This window comes from Carassius auratus, chromosome 44 (genome assembly GCF_003368295.1).
Source record: "Carassius auratus strain Wakin chromosome 44, ASM336829v1, whole genome shotgun sequence".
Taxonomy (NCBI): Eukaryota; Metazoa; Chordata; class Actinopteri; order Cypriniformes; family Cyprinidae; genus Carassius; species Carassius auratus.
The window spans coordinates 9,855,926-9,877,995 of NC_039286.1; the positions used below are offsets into that span (position 1 = coordinate 9,855,926).

At 37.0% G+C, this 22,070-nt stretch overlaps 1 protein-coding gene across 2 annotated transcripts; it reads left to right on the forward strand.

Moving 5' to 3' along the window:
* Nucleotides 1–5,680: 5,680 nt before the first annotated feature.
* Nucleotides 5,681–21,471, forward strand: LOC113062433 (guanine nucleotide-binding protein G(I)/G(S)/G(T) subunit beta-3-like). 2 transcript variants are annotated; one of them, XM_026232276.1, is made up of 9 exons: nt 5,681–6,182; nt 9,766–9,856; nt 10,406–10,551; nt 11,971–12,034; nt 12,446–12,602; nt 12,783–12,849; nt 19,220–19,421; nt 19,575–19,791; nt 20,681–21,471. In XM_026232276.1, exons 2-9 carry the CDS (start codon nt 9,800–9,802, stop codon nt 20,785–20,787), a joined length of 1,017 nt encoding a protein of 338 aa, XP_026088061.1. In that variant the 5' UTR covers nt 5,681–6,182; nt 9,766–9,799; the 3' UTR covers nt 20,788–21,471. The 2 variants fall into 2 exon arrangements, with proteins under 2 accessions (XP_026088061.1, XP_026088063.1); XM_026232278.1 differs by having other exon boundaries at nt 5,681–6,048.
* Nucleotides 21,472–22,070: the final 599 nt, after the last annotated feature.

Consider the following 22,070-nt stretch of genomic DNA (forward strand, 5'->3'; position numbering starts at 1 on the left):
AAAACTGTTTATACGGGGCCATAATGTAACATAAAAGGTAATGGAGCCCTTTATACATTGTCGTGTATCTTTAGAAATAAATAATGGACAAACGGAGTCTTTAAACGCCTCAGATGTAAAGTTATTCGCTGTCAAAGTGACGCCAAAATGAATGGGAGTCGATGGGAATGCTAACGCAAGTGAAGTTCTGCTAAAAGATGGCAGCCCCCACCCGACTTCAACTTCCGGTCGAGTTCCTTGCCCCTTGGTCCTGACTGGTGATGACGTGCTGCGCGCAATGACAGTTGGGGGATAATCGCTCTCCACTTCCTGTGAAGTGATGTATCGATGTTCCCTTATTCCCAGGGGGCAAGGAACTCGACCGGAAGTTGAAGTCGGGTGGGGGCTGCCATCTTTTAGCAGAACTTCACTTGCGTTAGCATTCCCATTGACTCCCATTCATTTTGGCGTCACTTTGACAGCGAATAACTTTACATCTGAGGCGTTTAAAGACTCTGTTTGTCCATTATTTATTTCTAAAGATACACGACAATGTATAAAGGGCTCCATTACCTTCTATGTTACATTATGGCCCCGTTTAAACAGTTTTTGTAAAAAATAGGCTAACGATTGCGTCATAACCAGTCGGCTCTCTGTCGCATTACCGTACAGACAGGAGGAGAAGCTCGCAGGCAATTAACTTAATATGGCGTACTGGCGTTACATTTTAAAATACTATACAAAATAATTAATCAGAATACTTACTCCTGCTCACTCACGATAAAGAACTCCCCGCTCAAGCTCGCCGTCTCTGCAAGATTAACGATGGCAGTTTGCACGCACAGCCACTTAGAAAGATTTACATCTGTCAGACAGGTTGCTGATGTCGTCAAGCTTCGTTTGAGTCTGCGTGTCAGAAACGGAAGTGCTAAAAAACGCTAAAACTGGGCTTCATTTGTCTCAATTGAGTTCCAATGGGGTCGCTGTGTCCATTTCTTTTACTGTCTATGCTTATTCCCAGGGGGCAAGGAACTCGACCGGAAGTTGAAGTCGGGTGGGGGCTGCCATCTTTTAGCAGAACTTCACTTGGGTTAGCATTCCCATTGACTCCCATTCATTTTGGCGTCACTTTGACAGCGAATAACTTTACATCTGAGGCGTCTAAAGACTCCGTTTGTCCATTATTTATTTCTAAAGATACACGACAATGTATAAAGGGCTCCATTACCTTCTATGTTACATTATGGCCCCGTAGAAACAGTTTTTTTAAAAATAGGCTAACGATTGCGTCATAACCACTCTTCTCTCTGTCGCATTACCGTACAGACAGGAGGAGAAGCTCGCAGGCAATTAACTTAATATGGCGTACTGGCGTTACATTTTAAAATACTATACAAAATAATTAATCAGAATACTTACTCCTGCTCACTCACGACAAAGAACTCCCCGCTCATGCTCGCCGTCTCTGCAAGATTAACGATGGCAGTTTGATCGCACAGCTACTAGATGATTTACATCTGTCAGACAGGTTGCTGACGTCGTCAAGCTTCGTTTGAGTCTGCGCGTCAGAAACGGAAGTGCTAAAAAAACGCTAAAACTGGGCTTCTTTTGTCTCAATTTAGTTCCAGTGGGGTCGCTGTGTCCATTTCTTTTACTGTCTATGCTTATTCCCTGTGCCGTGCGCAGTGCCCTTCGAACTGAACATGTTCGCTCCCTTCGGATTGGAATCTCACTTAAGATGGCGGAATACCCTGTGAAGTCCACTTCGCAGTACACTTACGGTCGAACGGAACGCAACTTAGATTTTGAAAAGACTCAGTTCGTTCATGATGAATCAGACACCGCTTCTGCGTGTCGGAGCACGTGATATATTATAGGGAGTAACGATATGTTTTATGAAATTTAGTGAAGTTAAAAGTACGATCTTATGCTTTGGAATGTAGTGAAGTAAAAGTAAAAGTTACTCAAAATAAAACTACTCCAGTAAAGTACAGATACTTCAAAAATGTACTTAAGTACAGTAACGAAGTAAAGCTACTCCGTTACTGTCCACCACTGACCCTCTCCATGTAAACCAATGGGACTTGAGTCAAACAACCAAAAAAAATAGAATTACACTTCAAATATTTGATTCCCAAATAAGTGTTCATTTTTCTAATAAATTTGCTATTAGTTAGTTATTTGATGCTAAAAACAGGGTATGGCGTCATGATTGTGAGCTTATGATTGGGTCAGCGGGAGTTTGGGCAGGACCTTGATACCAGGGCTCCACTTAAATGAATCACTACTGTGCAAATTCAGGCTTAAACAAGGTCTCTGCAGGAGAGTAATGGGAGTTACCAGATCGGTGGGAGAGGCCAAAACAGAGGGACGTTTTCAACCATGTTACCTGATTGGCTGACCTCATAGTGACAGGTAGGTTTAGGGGTGGTGTTAAATAAGGGGGATTATTTTCATTGCATCATTTAGAAACACCCACAAAGTGAAAAAAAGCCCACTTTTGCTATGCAGAGACCTCAGTCTCGGCTCAAAATTACATCATTGGTGCAAGATCACAGCAGGCGTACTTTGGCTTCGCTTTTCATACTTTTTTTGGCTTTCGCATTATTAGAAGTCAGTGTAGGCTATAATGTAAAACTGACATTCCAAAGTAAAAATGACTTACAGTTGCTCTAACATATGCAATATCATCATTGTTTCACCATAATTGTAATTATTATGATTAAAATCAAACAGAATGCATTACAAGTTATAATTTATATGTTTATATAAAACAAGGGCATGTATAGCCTGATCATCATGAGGTCGACCATGAGAGTTTAAATTTTTTCAAAAAACACTTTCTTGTCACAAAGATTCCTCCACAGCCACTAGAACCACTCAGTCCACTGTATAGAATTCAGGAAAATAAAATTCAAATTAATGCCAAAGTGGACAAAACTGACAGAAAGAAAACAAATGTTGTAACATCAATGCCTGAAAGATCCTCAGTTCTCCAGCAGAGGTCCCTCTGCCCATTACTATCAGCTTGTGAACACCATTTCCTTGAGCAGGGAGTTGAAAATATATACTGTATTATTTAGTCATCACATACGCTATTACCTTCTGGTACATGGTATGTAACGCGATTGTGTAGGTATAATAATATAAAGTTATTTATTTTTCTGTCTGTTCAAGTTGCTGTACCATAAATTTCCCAGAGTGATGGTAATTATTCAAATAAATTAAGCAGATATGATACATTTAAAGCACAATAAGTACTGCAGTGTTATTAAGCTGAGGATTGTTCACTATGTTCTCTACCTACTTTCTGTTTTCTGACTTATCTTTCTTATTGTTGCAGCCTACAATAGAACAGTCACAGGATAACTTTTGTGGGTGGTGTGACCTAGCGGTTAGAGATCCTGTAATTTAAAGGTTGGCAGCTTAAATCCCAGAGGGGGTGTTTCATGAAAATGGTTCATTATCATGTCAGGTTCCTTTACAATTAGCTGTAATAAATGTACTGTAAATCACTTCAAGCAAGTGTACTGCATTGTTAACCAGCGCTATTCACAGATGAAGCAGCTCCCTGAGGAGCATTTGTGTTATTCGTCACCAATCCCTGACACAGTTTCCAGGAGCGTCATGAGGTCATACCTGTCGGTAAATTAGCACAGGAAGGTCACTAATTAAAGCTGGTAAACCTTTCTCAAGCGGCCGCAATCAGGCTGCAGTTACAGTTTTGAGGCCATTTACTTTACATCATGTTATCTATGGGTGTTTCTTTAACTATGTTCCTGTTGAAAATAAATTTCACACCATCACTGTTTATTATTTATTTATTCATGAATGAATATAATTTCCATTTATATTGCAGTTGATAAAATCCTGTGGTGAAAATGACATTTTAAATATTTTTGGAGTAAAATAGCATAATACTGAAGCTAATTTTAGCTATCATTCTATGCACGTTAAATACATAGAATAAAAATATACAATTTTTGAAATTTTTTACTCATAATCATGACCATAAAACTATGCAAAAAAAATATTTATACTTACACTTTTTGAATAATTTTAAAGAGTACAAATTTGGGACAAGGCTAAACAACAAAACATACATTAATTTGTTTTGAAAATAAATAAATAATAATGAAAAAGAAAGGTAAAAGTTTCCGGGAGAGTTTTAATGTGAAAACTGTTGTAGTCTGTCAGTCATGTAATGTAAGTAAATAGGAATCACGGCTTTGAGAATCATAAAACATACACAAACAAAACCATATTGAATCCTGCGCCTCGTGACAATACATTTATATGTAAAGACACAAAATGATCGGTCTGTGCAAGAAAATAAACAGTATTTATGTTGTTTTTTATCTCTTATTTTCACTGCAATTTCTGAACTGTCCCGAGTGCATTTGAGTCTACTTCAGCCTGTGGGTGAGGCATCTTCTTCTTCTTGCTTTATGGTGGATCGCAGACTTATAAGTGCATTACCGCCACCTGTCTCTCAAATGGACCATAGACACTCTATCTCCAACAGGGACCCTCAAATCTGGCCTTCAGGATCATAAGAAAAACACAGGCAGGTGAGTTTGATCAGGGTTGGAGCTAAACTCTGCAGCGCATCGGCCCTCCAGGACAAGATTTGAGGAACCCTGATCTACAATCTCAATTAGGACTGTTAAAGGTGCCACTCGCAGGCTGAAGAAGAAGACATGAACGCGCTCAGGACGGTTCAGACATTGCAGTGAAAATAAGAGTTAAAAAAGTACATAAATACTGTTTATTTTCTTGCACAGACCGATCGTTTTGTGTCTTTACACATCAATGTATCATCATGAGGCATAGGATTTAATTTGGTTTTGTTTGTGTATGTTTTATGACTCTCAAAGCTATGGTAAATGGCAAATGGACTGCATTTATATAGCGCTTTCAACAGACCACATGGCCATCCAAAGCGCTTTACAAGTTGCCTCACATTCACCCATTCACACACTCATACATACACCGACTGCAGTGACACCCATTCAAGGCACCATCCAGCTCGTCGGGAGCAGCTGGGGTTTAAGGGAAAAGGGCTCCAGTGCCATAGACAGGCAGTTACCTACAACATGGCTTGAGAAGATAAACTCTTCTTGGCATGTTTACCTTGTAAATTAGATCCATTAGCTCTTTAGAGAATTGACAAGGATAGGGTTTTATTGTCAATATCTGTTGTTGTAAATTTTAATTCAGTATATAGGTTTAAAACACACAGTGCTATACTTGCAGGTTCATTTGGTACAGTTACCATATCGAAAAGCATTTTCTAGGTTTAGGATATAGGTTAATTGGTGCTTCTAAATGTTAACAATAAAACAAAACAAATTACTCTTTCCTGCTCTTACTTCCTACAAAGTTGGGAAATATAAGTTATCATACAAGATCACATATAAACCCAAAAAGTAATTGTCTTGTAATCTTAACTTTCAAGAGTTTCCTCACTTTCCTTGCTCCATTGCTCTCTGTGTCACCGTGACGTCTGTAATTCCTTAACAGGATTGCCGATTCCCCGGACATCCACTTAGAACCTGATTAGACGAGCTCAACTCATTAGCTCTGACAAAGCAACTCAAACCCCTCAACCCCAAAGCAAAAGAACAGGCCCCGTCCTATCAAGCATACACCAAACCACACCAATGACCTTTTTAGAAACAATATGTCTAGTGTTTACATTGGTGAAATGTGATAATTGCTTTAAATGCTCATACTAATCCAAAATTGCTGTTAGAACCAATGCTGAGAATAAGATGACAAATGTTCTTCTGGAATCAACCATGTTTTTGTTCATGCCACAACGTATCCATCACCTCCTCTGTCCTCTGCGCTCACTTTTGCCTTGTCTTTCGACTCCACAACCTGATTTTCCATTCCAATCGGTTTACCTGTTCCTCGCCCTCCCCTTTCCCTCTATCTTTGTCTCTCCCTTACCCTCTCTGTGCCATTCTTTGAGCTTATCCTTGCATCCCTGATCTCCTTCATCCCCTCCTATCCTCATCCGTTCTTCTCTTGCAGACAGGCAAGAGAAAGAGAGTTTTTGCACAGGTAAGTTGCATCCAGTCTGTTGGGGGAACCTGTGGGAGGCGCAGAGAGAGTGACAGAATTGAGGACTTATTGAGAATATCTTGTGGACTAAGCAAAATAGAGACTGGTACAGAAAGAGAGAGAACGGTAGAAAGGTGAGTTTGTTGTTAGTTTGGTCATTGATTAGTTCGCATAAGAAAAATCATGCAGCGATGCAATGCACTGCAAATAGCGAAAAAATGCAAACCTTGTGCGTTACAATAAATCTGAATTAATATCCTTAAAATGCATTTTTTAATTTAGTATGCATGCACAGAAATGCACAGATAAATGTTTTTTTAGGCACTTTTTTTTGTCTATTGATAGCCAGATGTAGTTCCAGAATCACGTTATCACAAAAGGTTAATCTGCAACTTTAATAATGCTTAAAATGACACTGGGTTCTTAATGTTGGTATTTTGACCATCAAAATATTGATGCATTCCTCTACAATGAAAAAAAAAGTTGTAGAAACAATCTGTACTCAGAAATTGCTAGAAAATTTCACAAATAAATTACACAGAAACCGCAAATAATCCACTGAATTCAACGTGAAATTCTGAAGTAGAAAGCAGGGTTACTATAATTAACCAAAACGTAAACCATCTAAAAAAACTGTTACTTTAAATAAAATATAACAAAATATAAAACAACAATATAACATTTCTCATTTTCATTTAGTTTCTGAAAACACAACAAAATGACTACAACTTTAAAAATCAAAATGAAACCAAAAAATACAATAAAATCTAATTCAAAATATTCTAATACAAAAAAAGTATCTGATTTGACACTAAATAACACTGGTAGAAAAAAAACAGTATTTTCTTGTACTCCAATAATATTACAACTTTTTTTGAAGTGTTTTTTTTTTCGTTTCTAAACATATCAATGTCAACATGCAAAGTTTGCACATTTGGCTCTTTGTAGGATTAACCTAATGCTAGCTTCTCTTGAACACGTCATCAAAAAGAATCTTAAGATTTATCAGGTCTCATTTCATCTTGATGAACTTCCATGTACAATCCATCACATATGTATGGAAGATCACAACATACGAGATATATCACAACATACAACACGCGTCCTTTCTTGCTCTTTGTTTTGTGTTTGATCTCCTCACCCCAGGTCCCTCCTGATCCCATTGTAAAGAGCAGTCACATTCACATAATCGGATGACAGGAGATTTGATTAGCCACCCCTGGACAGTTCCAGCAGGGGTTTAGACGTTTCTTCTAGCCCTCCTTGACATCAATAAAACAACAGTTCTAATCACAAGATCACAGAGTAATCTTCTAACTATTATAACATATAATTTGATCATCAACAGCACAATGTAAGACTCACTTTTGTGGATCATGGTTTCTAGCGCTAGACTCTACTTAACCAATTCAATTAAGTTCATTAGGATCTCTGTAGCATGACAAGTCTGATAATTCCTTGTCATCTCCTCTAGCCTCCCACAGAGAGGTAAACTCATACCATGGTAGACAAGCAACAGACCTTTTTATAGTAAGTTGCTACTTAGAAGATATACATCTGAATAAAACATTTGAAATCTTTTTCAAATTTTAAGCAGATTTCAGATCTCAGACGTTTGATTAGACATTCAATTACCGATTACCGATTAAGTCTACGTTTACCATGTTTAGGCCTAAGGTTAGATTAGTTTTGGTTCATCTTATAGTATAGTTTTGCACTTTTTTATTTGCCTTGTTTCATAAATTGCACATATATTTTACTTTATAATAAGGCTTGAATAGGACTGTGGCCCTGTCCCAAATGGCAACCTAAACCCTTGCGGTCTTCCTCTGAGTGAACGCTAACATGTAAAGTGTTCCTGTAGCTCAATTGGTAGAGCATTGTGTAGCTCAAGTTGCTTCACAAATTGAGTCCAGGCTGAGGTCAAGCTACATGTTTATTTTTTAATTTTTTAATCATCAGCTCCAAAAGCCAAAATTTATCCAGCTTCTCTCTACACACACACACACACACAAGAAGAATCAAACGGTGTGTTCAAAACAAGATATATCGCCCTCCGAAGGGCACTTCGGAGTGAAAACAATCATGGCCGCCATATTAAAGGGTCCTTCCAAAATGAAGTGCTCAAAACTGGCCACTTCAAAGGACCCTTCGGAATGAAGGATTTCGAAGGGTACAACTGATGACGGCGCCTCCACATGGGCATGTGATTATGACGCAGTAGGGCACTTCAAGAAACAGTTATTTGTTCCCCTACACCCTTCAACCCTTCGAATCTCTCACTTCGGAGGGTAAACCCTTTGAAGGGATTAGGGCATAGGGATGTGCCCTTCCAAATGGAATGCAGGGAAAGTCCCTTTGTTCCTAGCTCATCATCAGCTTTTTCCCCTTCACTCCCATAGACAGTAAAATAAATGGACACAGCGACCCCATTGGAACTCAATTGAGACAAAAGAAGCCCAGTTTTAGCATTTTTTAGCACTTCCGTTTCTGACGCGCAGACTCAAACGAAGCTTGACGACGTCAGCAACCTGTCTGTCAGATGTAAATCTTCTAGTAGCTTTGCGTGCAAACTGCCATCGTTAATCTTGCAGAGACGGCGATCTTGAGCGGGGAGTTCTTTGGTGTGAATGAGCAGGAGTAAGTATTCTGATTAATTATTTTGTATAGTATTTTAAAATGTAACGCCAGTACGCCATATTAAGTTAATTGCCTGAAAGTTCCCCTCCTGTCTGTACGGTAATGCGACAGAGAGTCGCGTGGTTATGACGCAATCGTTAGCCTATTTTAAAAAAAAACTGTTTCTACGGGGCCATAATGTAACATAGAAGGTAATGGAGCCCTTTATACATTGTTGTGTATCTTTAGAAATAAATAATGGACAAACGGAGTCTTTAAACGCCTCAGATGTAAAGTTATTCGCTGTCAAAGTGACGCCAAAATGAATGGGAGTCAATGGGAATGCTAACGCAAGTGAAGTTCTGCTACAAGATGGCGGCACCCGGCCGACTTCAACTTCCGGTCGACTTCCTTGCCGCCTGTTCACTCCCAACAGCTGTGTCTCCCCCACTGAGGAACTTGGTAACTGTAGTTTGGGAGCAGGTGGCCATCTTGGTTTGTAGTCCCCATACTGCAGCCACCTAGATGGCAAATACCTTCCATCTATGACACAGTCTCTCATAATGCCACACTATATTCAGTGTTAGTGTCTACCTACAGGTATGAAGAACCTGCTTTCTGAGATATTACATGCAAAGTTTAAGACTAATTGTTGTCCACTGAGATGTTTTATGACTGGCTAAGAGGTTCTGCATCAAATCAAAGTCAGGTTTAAATATTTGTCCATATAAGGTCGAATTATAAGTCATCAATATTATTAAATCTTTTCCACATGTCTGATGCTGTAATCAGGGTTGCCAGTACTCCCCCCACCTCAGTTGCTCCACAAAATATAGTCCAAAACTGGCCCAATTATGTTTTTGTTGTTGTTGTAGGTTTTCAAAGTTTTACCCTCCGTTGACATTTCTGGGAGATCACGGACATCAAAAAAAAAAAAAGAAAAAAAGAAAACGAAAGAAAACGCAACAACAGTGTAAAATTATCCCTATTTTGACTTGGCAACACTGGCTGTAATAATCACACACAAGGCCTATATAGTTCAATCAGTCATTTTTTTAATGTTTAATTATTTTATTTTTATTTCCTGATTGCTTTCAGCTTGTGTTAGTACCAATCCCAATCAACAGCAGCCATGGGTGAAATGGAGCAGATGAAAAAGGAGGCCGAAGCCCTAAAGACACAGATTGAGGTGAGACTGCCGTAAAGTTCTTAAATATTGGATGTACTTTCACAATGAAACAGTTAAAGAACATAGTTATATGGTCTTTGATACACTAAAATCTATATTCATCTTTAGCTGTTCAGTTTCTATTTATATATATATATATATATATATATATATATATATATATATATATATATATATATATACACCGTATTTTCCGGACTATAAGTCGCACTTTTTTTCATAGTTTGGCTGGTCCTGCGACTTATAGTCAGGTGCGACTTATTTTTCAAAATTAATTTGACATGAACAGAGAGAAATGAACCAATAGAAAACATTAACATAGTCTACACTGAAGACACAGAGTGCCCTCTCACGGCTGGAGACGGTAATGTTTTCTATTGGTTCTTGGTTCTAAATAAATGCGACTTATAGTCCAGTGCGACTTATATATGGTTTTTTCCTCATCATGACGTATTTTTGGACTGATGCGACTTATACTCAGGTGCGACTTATAGTCCGAAAAATAAATTAATAACAAAATGTTCATATAAATATTTGTTCCCCTACTAGGCAGCTCGTAAAGCAGTACACGACACAGACATGGCCTCTGCTGCTGCCGGGGTGGCTCCGGCCCCTCAGGTCCAACTCAAGACCAGGAAGACACTCAAAGGCCATCTGGCCAAAATCTATGCCATGCACTGGAGTACAGACAACAGGTGAGAACATCAGTACGGGTCAAGTCAAATAATAAGGTGTGCAGAGTTACACGGCACTATATAAATATTAGGTAATATTTATCAATTATCTGTTTGGCCTTCAAAAGTAATTTCAAGGGGGAAAAATAATTAACATAAAGAGAATTACATTGGTTTACCTGTTGACCTTTGAGGTCAAATGTATAGCTCAAGCAGGTTAATAGCTCTCACACAGAAGTCAACTGTACCTTCTGGGCACCGTGAATTAGCTCATTCTTAGTTCGATCAATTATCAGGGTCAGTGGCCTGAAAAAAAACTTTAGCCTCATTGTATTTAAGAAACCGCTTTGACAGCAAAATCAAATAGCACCAAAAAGCATATATACATAGATATATACCTACATACATATATATATATATATATATATATATATATATATATATGTGTGTGTGTGTGTGTGTGTGTGTGTGTGTGTGTGTGTGTGTATATATATATATATATATATATATATATATATATATATATATATATGTATATATGTGTGTCTTCATATAATTAATATTCTGTATAAATATTATTAAAATACAAATCGTACATATTTTCCCTTAATATATACATGCATGTGTTTGTATTAATATTAGAGCTGTGCAAAAAATCGAAATGCGATTTTCATGTGCATCTCATCAGTAAAGACTCAAGCACATGCGTTCAGATCAGGGTTGCCAGGTTTTCACAACAAATCCTTCCCAGTTGCTTCTCAAAAAACTAGCCCAATCGCGTTTCCAGGAGGTTCCCCGATAAAAATTGCTTCCTGGGGTTAAAATATAATTTTTTTGGAAGGGTTGCCTTGGTAAAATTCACATTTTAGGGGCTAAATATCAAGTTATTGGTATGGGGTTGCTTCAAACTGCAGATATGAAAAACAATTGCAGACTTGGCAACACTGGTTCAGGTGGAGTGGCAGATACTAAACAGAGCCGTAGTCTATCGACAACTAACACAAAATCATTTTCAAAATCGACAAAGAATTTAACATCGATTTTGTGTAGATTCTCAGTGAATTACGGCTCGGTGTAGTAAATGCCAACCAGTGTTGCCAAGTCTGAGGTTGTTTTTCATGTCCGCAGGTCGAAGCGACCCCAATACAAATAACGTGATATTTAGCGAATTGGAATACATTCGAATTGAACTGCATTATTTATTGTTACAGTTGTTAGAATCCTAAAAAATCTGAATAAATTGAACTAGCTTACACATGTTGTCAAGGCTATACTAACACAACCTTTGCAAGGCAAACATAATAAAATATGGAAAATAAATCTCCATGCACTCACGGCAATTGTCTGTAAAGTTCTGTGTACATTAAATACGACGAGGGGTAGATTATATATGAAATAATACATCCCGTTGTCTTACCAGCCTTTCATTGGTGTCTTTAGGCTAATGGTCAGTGCATCACAGGATGGCAAACTTCTCATCTGGGATTCTCACTCTGGAAATAAGGTGATACACTTTTAAGAGAAATGGGGATCTAATTATCTATAAATATTTTGGGCTATATAATAAATATCTATAAAATATGATCCGAACAGGTTTATGATTCCACCCAGAGTATGTGATTTTTGCATGCATGTGTTTACAGTGTACATCTAGAACAAATTTTAATTCTAAAGTTATTGATGAATCATGACATTTCACACACAAAGTCATACCCACTGGGTCAATGTGATGCTGTCAGGTTTTGATGCTGTTCATCTTTTTAAGCAACAAAACCTGGTAAACATCTTCGAAAAGAGTGATTATTATGCATTCACATTTGATTGTGTGGAAATGGCATACTTCTCCTTTAACTTTAAATCAGAATTCCTTCGGGGAAATGTTATAATATTATATAAAATGTTCCTCTTTCTGTAGGTCAATGCTGTTCCCCTCAAGTCCTCATGGGTGATGACCTGTGCATATGCTCCTTCTGGAAACCTTGTGGCCAGCGGTGGTCTCGACAACATGTGTACAGTTTACAACTTAAAGACACCTGTAATCAAGACCGTGAAGGAGTTGGATGCTCATACAGGTACAGAAGTACAGAAATCATTATTATTTATTTGATACATCTCATTATGTGTTATTGCTTTCTTTCTCGTTTGAATCATGTATCATAGTCTTTTACACTGTAAAGCACAGTTGTCAAACTCCTGTTGTGTTTATTTGTGCTATGAGTCAATGAAAATGAAATTTTATTTATTTTTCATAGGTTACTTGTCCTGTGCACGCTTCCTCAGTGACACAGAGATTCTAACCTCCTCTGGTGATACCACATGGTTTGTGTATTTTTATATTAGTTCATCCAAATATCAAAATTAATTTTTTTACAAACTTTTATGAGTATTCCTTTTTTTTTTCTTGGCCACTACTTTAAATAAGATTAAACGGAATGAGAATGGCAACAAAAAAGCACCAAACCGTAAAAGTCATCCGTACGAGCTTAATGTGAAATCTCAGCACTTCTAGGCACATTCATAAAAGTTCATGACACAAATAGTTATGTTTAATTCAGTTTGTTTCAGTTCATAAGAAATAGTTGTAAAATAGTTACAACAAGGCTGTTTGCAATATACTATACTATTCTTAAAATACATCTAGTATATAGTTTGCATGCTATATTTGCTAAAAAGTGCAATATAAATATAAAATAAATGCACACATGTGAAAGAAGTCCAGTGTTGGACGAAGTACACAAATTAAGTACTTCAATAAAAGTACAGATACGTATAATAAAATATTACTCCAATAAAAGTAAATGTACTCCTTTTTCAATTTTACTCAAGTGAAAGTACAAAAGTACTCAATTTTTTATGTACTTAAGTAAAAAAGTACTGAAAGATAGATGTTTGCAATTTTATATAGGCTAATTTAATTTTATATTAGCACTTTTTTTTTATAATCCTACTGCTCAAAATACCTGGGATTTTTTCCAAAATAACCACTATATGGAGTGAAGATATATTTTTGTTGTTGATATGGACTACACTGACGAGAGTAATGTTCACTGTGAAGCTTACACTGTGATATACCTGAGAGAAAACAGAGATGACCATCTGATTTTCACCAGTAAGAACAAAGTATTTTAAAGTTTGTTGTTTTACAGAACATCAAAGTTATATATGACATGATAATAAGGCCTGAAGATTTTAAGGAAAATATAATTATATTTTCATAATGATTTTTTCCTTCTCAAACCTTGTCTGGGGCGTAAAACACCCCTGGCCAAATGGGGTGCATCTCTTCCCCTCTTTGATAATTACTGTAGTAACCATGTTCTGAACATCACATCCTTTCTTTTCTCCCCAGATGTAATCTATATATATATATATATATATATATATATATATATATATATATATATATATATATATATATAGTGGTTGAATAAAAATATTTGGACATTATTTATAAAAATTACCTCAAGTTAGCACCAGCAAGCTTGTTAGCTAGACAGTTAGCATCAGCTAACAATATTTACTTATTTTCAGTACGGTTATGAATAACGTCCTTAATAACAATGGATGAAAAGTTTAGAGCTCTACTGATGATTAAGTCTAGAGTGTGTCCACCTTTGTGTGTGGGTCCATACATGCTGAATCGACAGGTAAAAAAAGCCTCAAGCCCAAATATTCATTTATCACCAATTAACTGTTTGACAAACACTTCCTGCTTCGATGTCCAGATCTGAATTTAAAAAAATCTCAAACATGCTCCGATGTCCCGATCTGAATCAACCGAGTCGCGAACAGGCTCCGAAGTCCCGATCTGAATCAACCGAGTCGCGAACAGGCTCCGAAGTGGCGATCTGAATCAACCGAGTCGCGAACAGGCTCCGAAGTGCCGATCTGAATCAACCGAGTCGCGAACAGGCTCCGAAGTGCCGATCTGAATCAACCGAGTCGCGAACAGGCTCCGAAGTGCCGATCTGAATCAACCGAGTCGCGAACAGGCTCCGAAGTCCCGATCTGAATCAACCGAGTAGCGAACAGGCTCCTAAGTGCCGATCTGAATCAACCGAGTCGCGAACAGGCTCCGAAGTCCCGATCTGAATCAACCGAGTCGCGAACAGGCTCCGAAGTGCCGATCTGAATCAACCGAGTCGCGAACATGCTCCGAAGTCCCGATCTGAATCAACCGAGTCGCGAACAGGCTCCGAAGTCCGATCTGAAAACTTCGACCAAAGAATGTAAAAAATAACTCCATTTCTCTAATAACTCTATACTCTATAATACCTCTACAAATCTATGAAAGACTCAGATCACGTATCTAAAAATAAATCGCTATAGTAAAAGAGAAATAATAAGAGGAGTGAAGTTTCCTACCGTTCTGCTGTGTTTGGTCCTCACGGGCATCTGACGCTCCGCAGCGCATCTCCCCTCACACGCGCGTTTACAGCGCTAAATTAATCATCTTTGCTAATTATTATACATTTACTTCATTGTCAGCTTCAGGTACTTCATTTATTATTGTTCAATGAACTGTTTGAAACAAAAAAAAGGTTGTATTAAAGTAATAATTCTAAATTATCAAAATAAAATATATAAAATAATGGTTTCTATTTTAATATCCTATAAAATATAATCTATTTGCTGTATTTTCAGCATCATTCCTCCAGTGTTCAGTGTCACATGATCTTTAGAAATCATGAAAATATGATTTATTATTAGAACTATTAATACCAAATAATATTTTGGAATCTGTGATACTTTTTTCAGGATTCTTTGATGAATAAAAAGTTAAAATTAAATAAATAAACTTGAGTAAAAGTACAGATACGTATAATAAAATATTACTCCAGTAAAAGTAAAAGTACTCCTTTTTCAATTTTACTCAAGTGAAAGTACAAAAGTACTCAATTTTTTATGTGCTTAAGTAAAAAAGTACTCAAAGATAGATGTTTGCAATTTTATATAGGCTAATTTAATTTTATATTAGCACTTTTTTTTTTTTATAATCCTACTGCTCAAAATACCTGGGATTTTTCCCAAAATATCCACTATATGGAGTCGAGATATATTTTTGTTGCTGATATGGACTTGTGTTTTAAAGTGTTTTAAAGTTTGTGGTTGGGAAGAACATTTTAAGGAAAATATAATTATATTTTCATAATGATTTTTTCCTTCTCAAACCTTGTCTGTGGTGTAAAACACACCTGGCCAAACGGGGTGCATCCCTTTCCCTCTTTGATAATTACTGTAGTTACCATGTTCTGAACATCACATCCTTTCTTTTGTCCCTAGATGTAATCTATATACATATATATAGGTGGTTGAATAAAAATATTTGGACATTATTTATAAGAATTACCTCAAGTTAGCACCAGCAAGCTTGTTAGCTAGACATTTAGCACCAGCTACAATATTTACTTATTTTCAGTACGGTTATGAATAAACATTCATGTCTGTCTAACGTTACTTGTCTAGTTAATCCAAACAAAATACATATGTATAACGTTACTGTTGATACACAATATAAAAACAGACGTCATGGTAGCATTTTAATAAAACTGTTAATATTACGGTAGCATTTGGACATGCATGAGTTATTTTATTTAATCTGTGTTAGTTTAAGGTTATTTTATGTAATTTTTCAACCTAAAACACAGAGACGCTGATTGATGTGTCTGCATCGTTTGCACTGGAGCATTTCAGTGGGCTTAAACAGATCACTCTTTACAGCGGATTTAGTTCCCAAACAACTGACAGTTTTGACCTAAATATGATTTTCAGTTACAATAATTAATCCTAAATTTCGACATTAATAACTTACTTTTAGCAACATCAGACGCACGCACGCTCACAAGATCTGCCGGTTCTTACTTCTGGAGACTCGCACTAAACGGTTCATTTGAGTCAGTGAGTTGCCGACTCCAGAACAGCTGCAATCGGATCATTCTAATTCGTAAACGAATCGTTTGGTGCGATTCGCGATCCGATTAAAGTTTAAGTGTGTTCGACATCGGCTGCGGCTGGATGCAACCGATCGGCGAGAGTAGCCGCGTGCAGGTGGGGAGGAGCTGCAAACGGAGATATGAAGCCGGACACGTTGTGGCTCCCGTAGTTTGCTGCAATTACGTCAGTCATGGCAGATCACGTGGCGATTGCTTACTTGATCGCGTTTAAATGTGTGTATAAGTGGTGTTTTGAAAAAAAAAAAAAAAAGAAAAGAAAAAAAAATTGGTGTGTTGGAAGGGTCTTCCAAAACAAGATACCATATTGGATATATACTTTATCAGTATGACATGGGTGTTTCTGCTTATACAAAATGATAAAAGTAACCTATAAAAAATTCCCTGGTGGGTATGTGTTTTTTAAGAAGGTTTCAGCAACAAGATTTACAGTGCCCTCCTGCTGAGCTTTTTAACATTTTAAACATAACACCACTGATTTTAATATAGGCCTACAGAAAAGCACAATTATGTTGGATTTAAATTGTGATTTAGACCAACTATTTGAAAGTGAACAGAATGTTGTCAAGTTGTTAAGTTGAAGTTACAGCAAGTTGTTAGCAGTTTGCTAACCACATGCAGGTGTAGTATAAACACAGCAAAATAAACTAGAGAATATGAAGAAACCAAACAAATGGAGGAACATAATGTAGTATGTATCATTTGTATAGGAGCATACATTTATGACCACATTAGATTGTATGCTTTTAAGATTAACATTTTAGTTCTTAAAAATGCTCATTTGAATAGGTTATGCTGCTGAATACTGTAAAAGGTCTGTATAAAAAAGAAAGTCATGCAAAATAAACACACAAACTTTATATTAACAATAAAGTAAATACAGTAAAACAATATTTAATAAATATGATTTATAAGATGAAGACGACATAAAAACGTATTGAATTGTTTTAAAAGTCCATATGAGAATTTCTGAAACTGAAGCCGACTCGCAATAAACTTGAAACGCACGTCATCGGTGTCATCAGTGAATCCAGCCAATCGTGGATCAGTTGTGTCGTCATCAGAACCTGTGCAGCCGCTCTTCAGAAGCTGCGCTGGCTGAGTTCTCCGGCTACTCTCGAATCGCTCTCGTGGTACTTTGACGGCACACGTCACAGTCACGTGGCGTCAGCGCTGTATCAAGTCGGACAAAATTTCTAACCGGCATGCACTGCTTCAAGTCAGCCGACGATCGGTTTGCGCAAAAACTGCATGAAGTCGAACAAGCCTTTTATTTTGAAAAGACGTTCATGATGAATCAGACACCGCTTCTGCGTGTCGGAGCACGTGATATATTATAGGGAGTAACGATATGTTTTATGAAATGTAGTGAAGTTAAAAGTACGATCTTATGCTTTGGAATGTAGTGAAGTAAAAGTAAAAGTTACTCAAAATAAAACTACTCCAGTAAAGTACAGATACTTGAAAAATGTACTTAAGTACAGTAGCGAAGTAAAGCTACTCCGTAGGCGTTTCTCAATGTCAAGGATACTTCCTTAGTAGGACTGATCCTTCCAAGTCACTTCCTTCAGAATCTAGGTGAGACTCCTCTTTAGCATACGGAGAACACGTAAATGGAACAGGCTAGCAAGTGCGCGTAATTGCGTCATTACGTCAGTGAAAAGGTCCGTTTGAATATCGCTGTGAATGGTATCATTAAATTACTTGGACAACTTAACTAGTTATTTATAAAAGAAATGCCGTTGACACAACCAATTGTTAAATGACAGGTCTGGTTCAGTTAACCATATGTATTTGTAGAATTTACAATATCAATAGTAATTTTATTGGCAATTAAATTGGCATTTAAACGTCAAACTTTACTTATATTTACTACAGTTATAACAAATGTTTGGTAACGTAAATAAAAACCGTTAATGCTCCGACTACGTTTATGTTCGACATTTTTTAATTTTTGAACTAACGTTAGATAGCAAAGCTGCGCGCATAGGATTGTTGGTGATTTGAGAGCGCGAAGAGCGCGAAGGATACACATATGCATCCTTTCCTGTGTATGGGATATTCTTCGAACGAAGGACTCAGTCCTTGGTTGAAATTCAGAGGATCCTCGACATTGGAACAGTCCTTCGACGGATGTCGATGACGTAGCATCCTCGAAATACTGACTTCCGAGGATCCTTCCTTGACATTGAGAAACACCTCGTTACTGTCCACCACAATGTCCAGAATGTCCCACAATGCAATGCGCTTCACTTTCTGGACTCGTTATTTGATCAACCCACCAAATAAAAAATATTGTATTAAAATACAAAAATGATTGGATAATCCTCACTACACTGCAAATTGAACATCATAGAATACTTATATTGAAATGCTTTATCAGGGAATAATGCACAGCAACTTTCTTTTAGCCAATCAATTGATTAACATATCCTTAAAAAATACCTTCAACTAAAAGTGTAAGTTAAAAGACACCACTGTCATTCTGACAAAGTCTAGCTAGACTAGAAGTCCAGCAAGCATCGCCATTATTATTAGGTAATGTTGGAGCTTTTTCACAATATGCAGCTCGATGCAGAGAGTTGTGCTTTACTTTATGTTAAGTTACTTGCAGTCTAGTAAAGGATATATCCCATAAACATCTAGAGACCAGCAACTGCCTGTCGAGACGAACCAGAAAGCACCAATCTTTGACTTTTGTTACATTTTTGCTTGTTTCCCTCCCATTTTTCTACCAGTGCATTGTGGGATTTGGAGACTGGAAAGCAGAAGACTGTTTTTCTGAACCATGTTGGCGATTGCATGTGTCTGTCACTGTCTCCGGACATGAACAGCTTTGTTTCTGGTGCTTGTGACTCTCTGGCCAAGCTGTGGGATGTCAGGGATGGCCAGTGCAAGCAAACCTTCCAGGGTCACACGAGTGACATCAATGCCATTTCAGTGAGTTAACATGGGAAACTCACAGTTGTTTTTTGGCTTCTTCACTGATGATGCTAACCTTCTAACAGTTTCAAAGATTCAAGTCTATCCCATTTAATTTAAGAGCAAAGCACATAAATGGAAATGGATTTACCAAACTTACTCTTTCTTCAGTTCATCCCTAGTGGAAATGCAATTATCACTGGCTCGGATGACTGCACATGCAAAATGTATGATATTCGTGCCGATCAAGAAGTGATCTGTTACCAGGATGCTGCACTGAACAGTGGTGTGACATCACTGGCTCTATCTACGTCTGGCCGCCTCATCTTTGCTGGCTACGACGACTTCAACTGCAATATTTGGGACTCACTAAAGGGCGAGAAAGTGGGTGAGTTAAAGAAGTCGTCACAGATGGAGTCAATACTGATTAATAAGGAACAAAGTCCATTTTAAGCAAGTCAAATCACTCGACGGCCATCTTGGCAACTCCACTGAGCAGCTATTTATGTATGTAGCCTATTTCTAAATTTTAAAACATTCTTCTAGCATTTAAAAAATGATAATCTGCTCAAAATGTACTCAGGATGTTTTCATAGGGGGCTCACTATAGCTTTATTGCTCATTCAACTTCTAAAATCTCCCAAATTCTTGCTGTCCAATATTACATGCTCATAAATGAGACATGAAGATAGATGGAGATAAAAATGTGAAAAAGTCTGGAAGTCAACAGTAGACTTAATTCCAGATTATAAAATTAGTTATTTTATGCATTAACGTTTTATTTAATGCACAAATAAATGCGAGCACAGTGCACTTAAAATAGACAATTTCTAGTAAAAGTGCACTGTGCATACATTTATTTGTGCATTAAATTACAAATAAAAAATACATATCAGTTTGTACCATATGTAATCTCAAACTGCGGAATATATTTTAGTATGCATTTGAGAGATGGTTGAGAGGTGAGCTTTTACCTTTGCACCAATATTTAATGAAAAATGCCATAACTTGATCCTCCAATGGAAGTGTCAGACTTCTTTCTGCTTTCTTCTCCTATCATTTAATTAATTTAAACCTTGTCGTTGCAAGTTTGTGTTTATTTGCCCCCACTTTTGAATGCAACATCTTAACATCTAGTCAACAACCTATGCATAGAAAACACAGTAGAAAAGATCAGTTGCTACTTCCATTTCACTGCAAATTAAATGAATGTGCATAAAGAACAAAGTCCTGTCAAATGAATCCTCTCACTTACTTCCTTCCTTTCTCTTTTGTAGGTGTGTTGTCTGGCCATGACAACAGGGTGAGCTGCACTGGAGTACCAGAAGATGGCATGTGTGTTTGCACGGGCTCATGGGACAGCTTCTTGAAGATCTGGAACTGAGTCGGACCCTGAGACAAGATGAGATGAGAATGAATATGAGAATGAGAATGAGAAAGAAAGGATGAGTAAATGTTGAGAGAGAGGATGAGAAATGATCCATTTCCAAGCAACAAAGAATCTCACACACAAAACATGCAATGGTCCACCTGTATGTGTGGGATTTCTGGAAGACTGCATTTCATTAGTATAAATGCAATATTTAATTGTAAAAATCTAAGTCGCAACTAACACAGGACTGCATTAATGTTATAATCACATGGCAATCTCACGACAACGATACTTTGATTTGAAATTCGTGTTTTTGACAGCTTAAAAACGGAAGAAAATGGATAATCTTTTAAGAATTTGAAATATATTACACTTCTTTCAGATAAAAAGAAGTCAGATAAAAATCCCTCTCATTAGATAAAGGTTTTTATTTATTACAAATGACTACAGAATGCAGAAGAAAATGTACAGTGACCTTTCCCAACAAACACACACTGTCTGAGATCTGATATTACAGCTCTTTGATGATAGTGACAACTTTGACCTGGCACACAGTTGGATTTTTGATTCCCAAAGCCCTCAAAATGACAAAATATGTTAAAAGATTAAATGTCTATATTTACTTCTTTCATCTTTTTGTAGGACTTTCACATACAAATTGCAGGGGTTACTTGAATACCTTTCTAATAAACATAGTGTTCTGCATTAAACAATATTTTAGTGTGTGCTGTGTGTATGTTTGTTTTATGATTTCAGAATATTTGAAACAATTAATAACATGAAAACAACATTGAAAACAATGCTGATCTTAGCAATGTTTCTATTTTAATAGAAAAAAATTGTTGTGCAAATGTCTTAGGACAGAAAATTTGCATTGGGCACTTTTGCACTAAAGAATCTATGACAGAAGAAAATATTATTGGAAAGAAAATCGAATGTCTGAAATGTAAATTAGCGCACAAAACTATGTTTGTGGAAAGTTAAACTGCAGTATAAATTTATAGGAAGAAAAAGTTTGCTATGCAACTTCAGCCCATGCAAAGTGTCTACAAATGTTTAGTCATCCAGATGAGAATTAATATTAATATGGCAATTTACCAACCAAAGTTTCAAGTGTTTTAGTTATATTGTGAAGTCACATTGTAAACCTAATACCTTTAAGTATATTATCACCTACTGCAATCCAAGTCACCTTGAGAAAGTAGATCAGACAGGTGTTTTTTCATTCACTTAAGAAGGAGGACCTGAGACTTACTCTAATCCACTTTCAATAGAGATTTTCACAGAGAAACGTC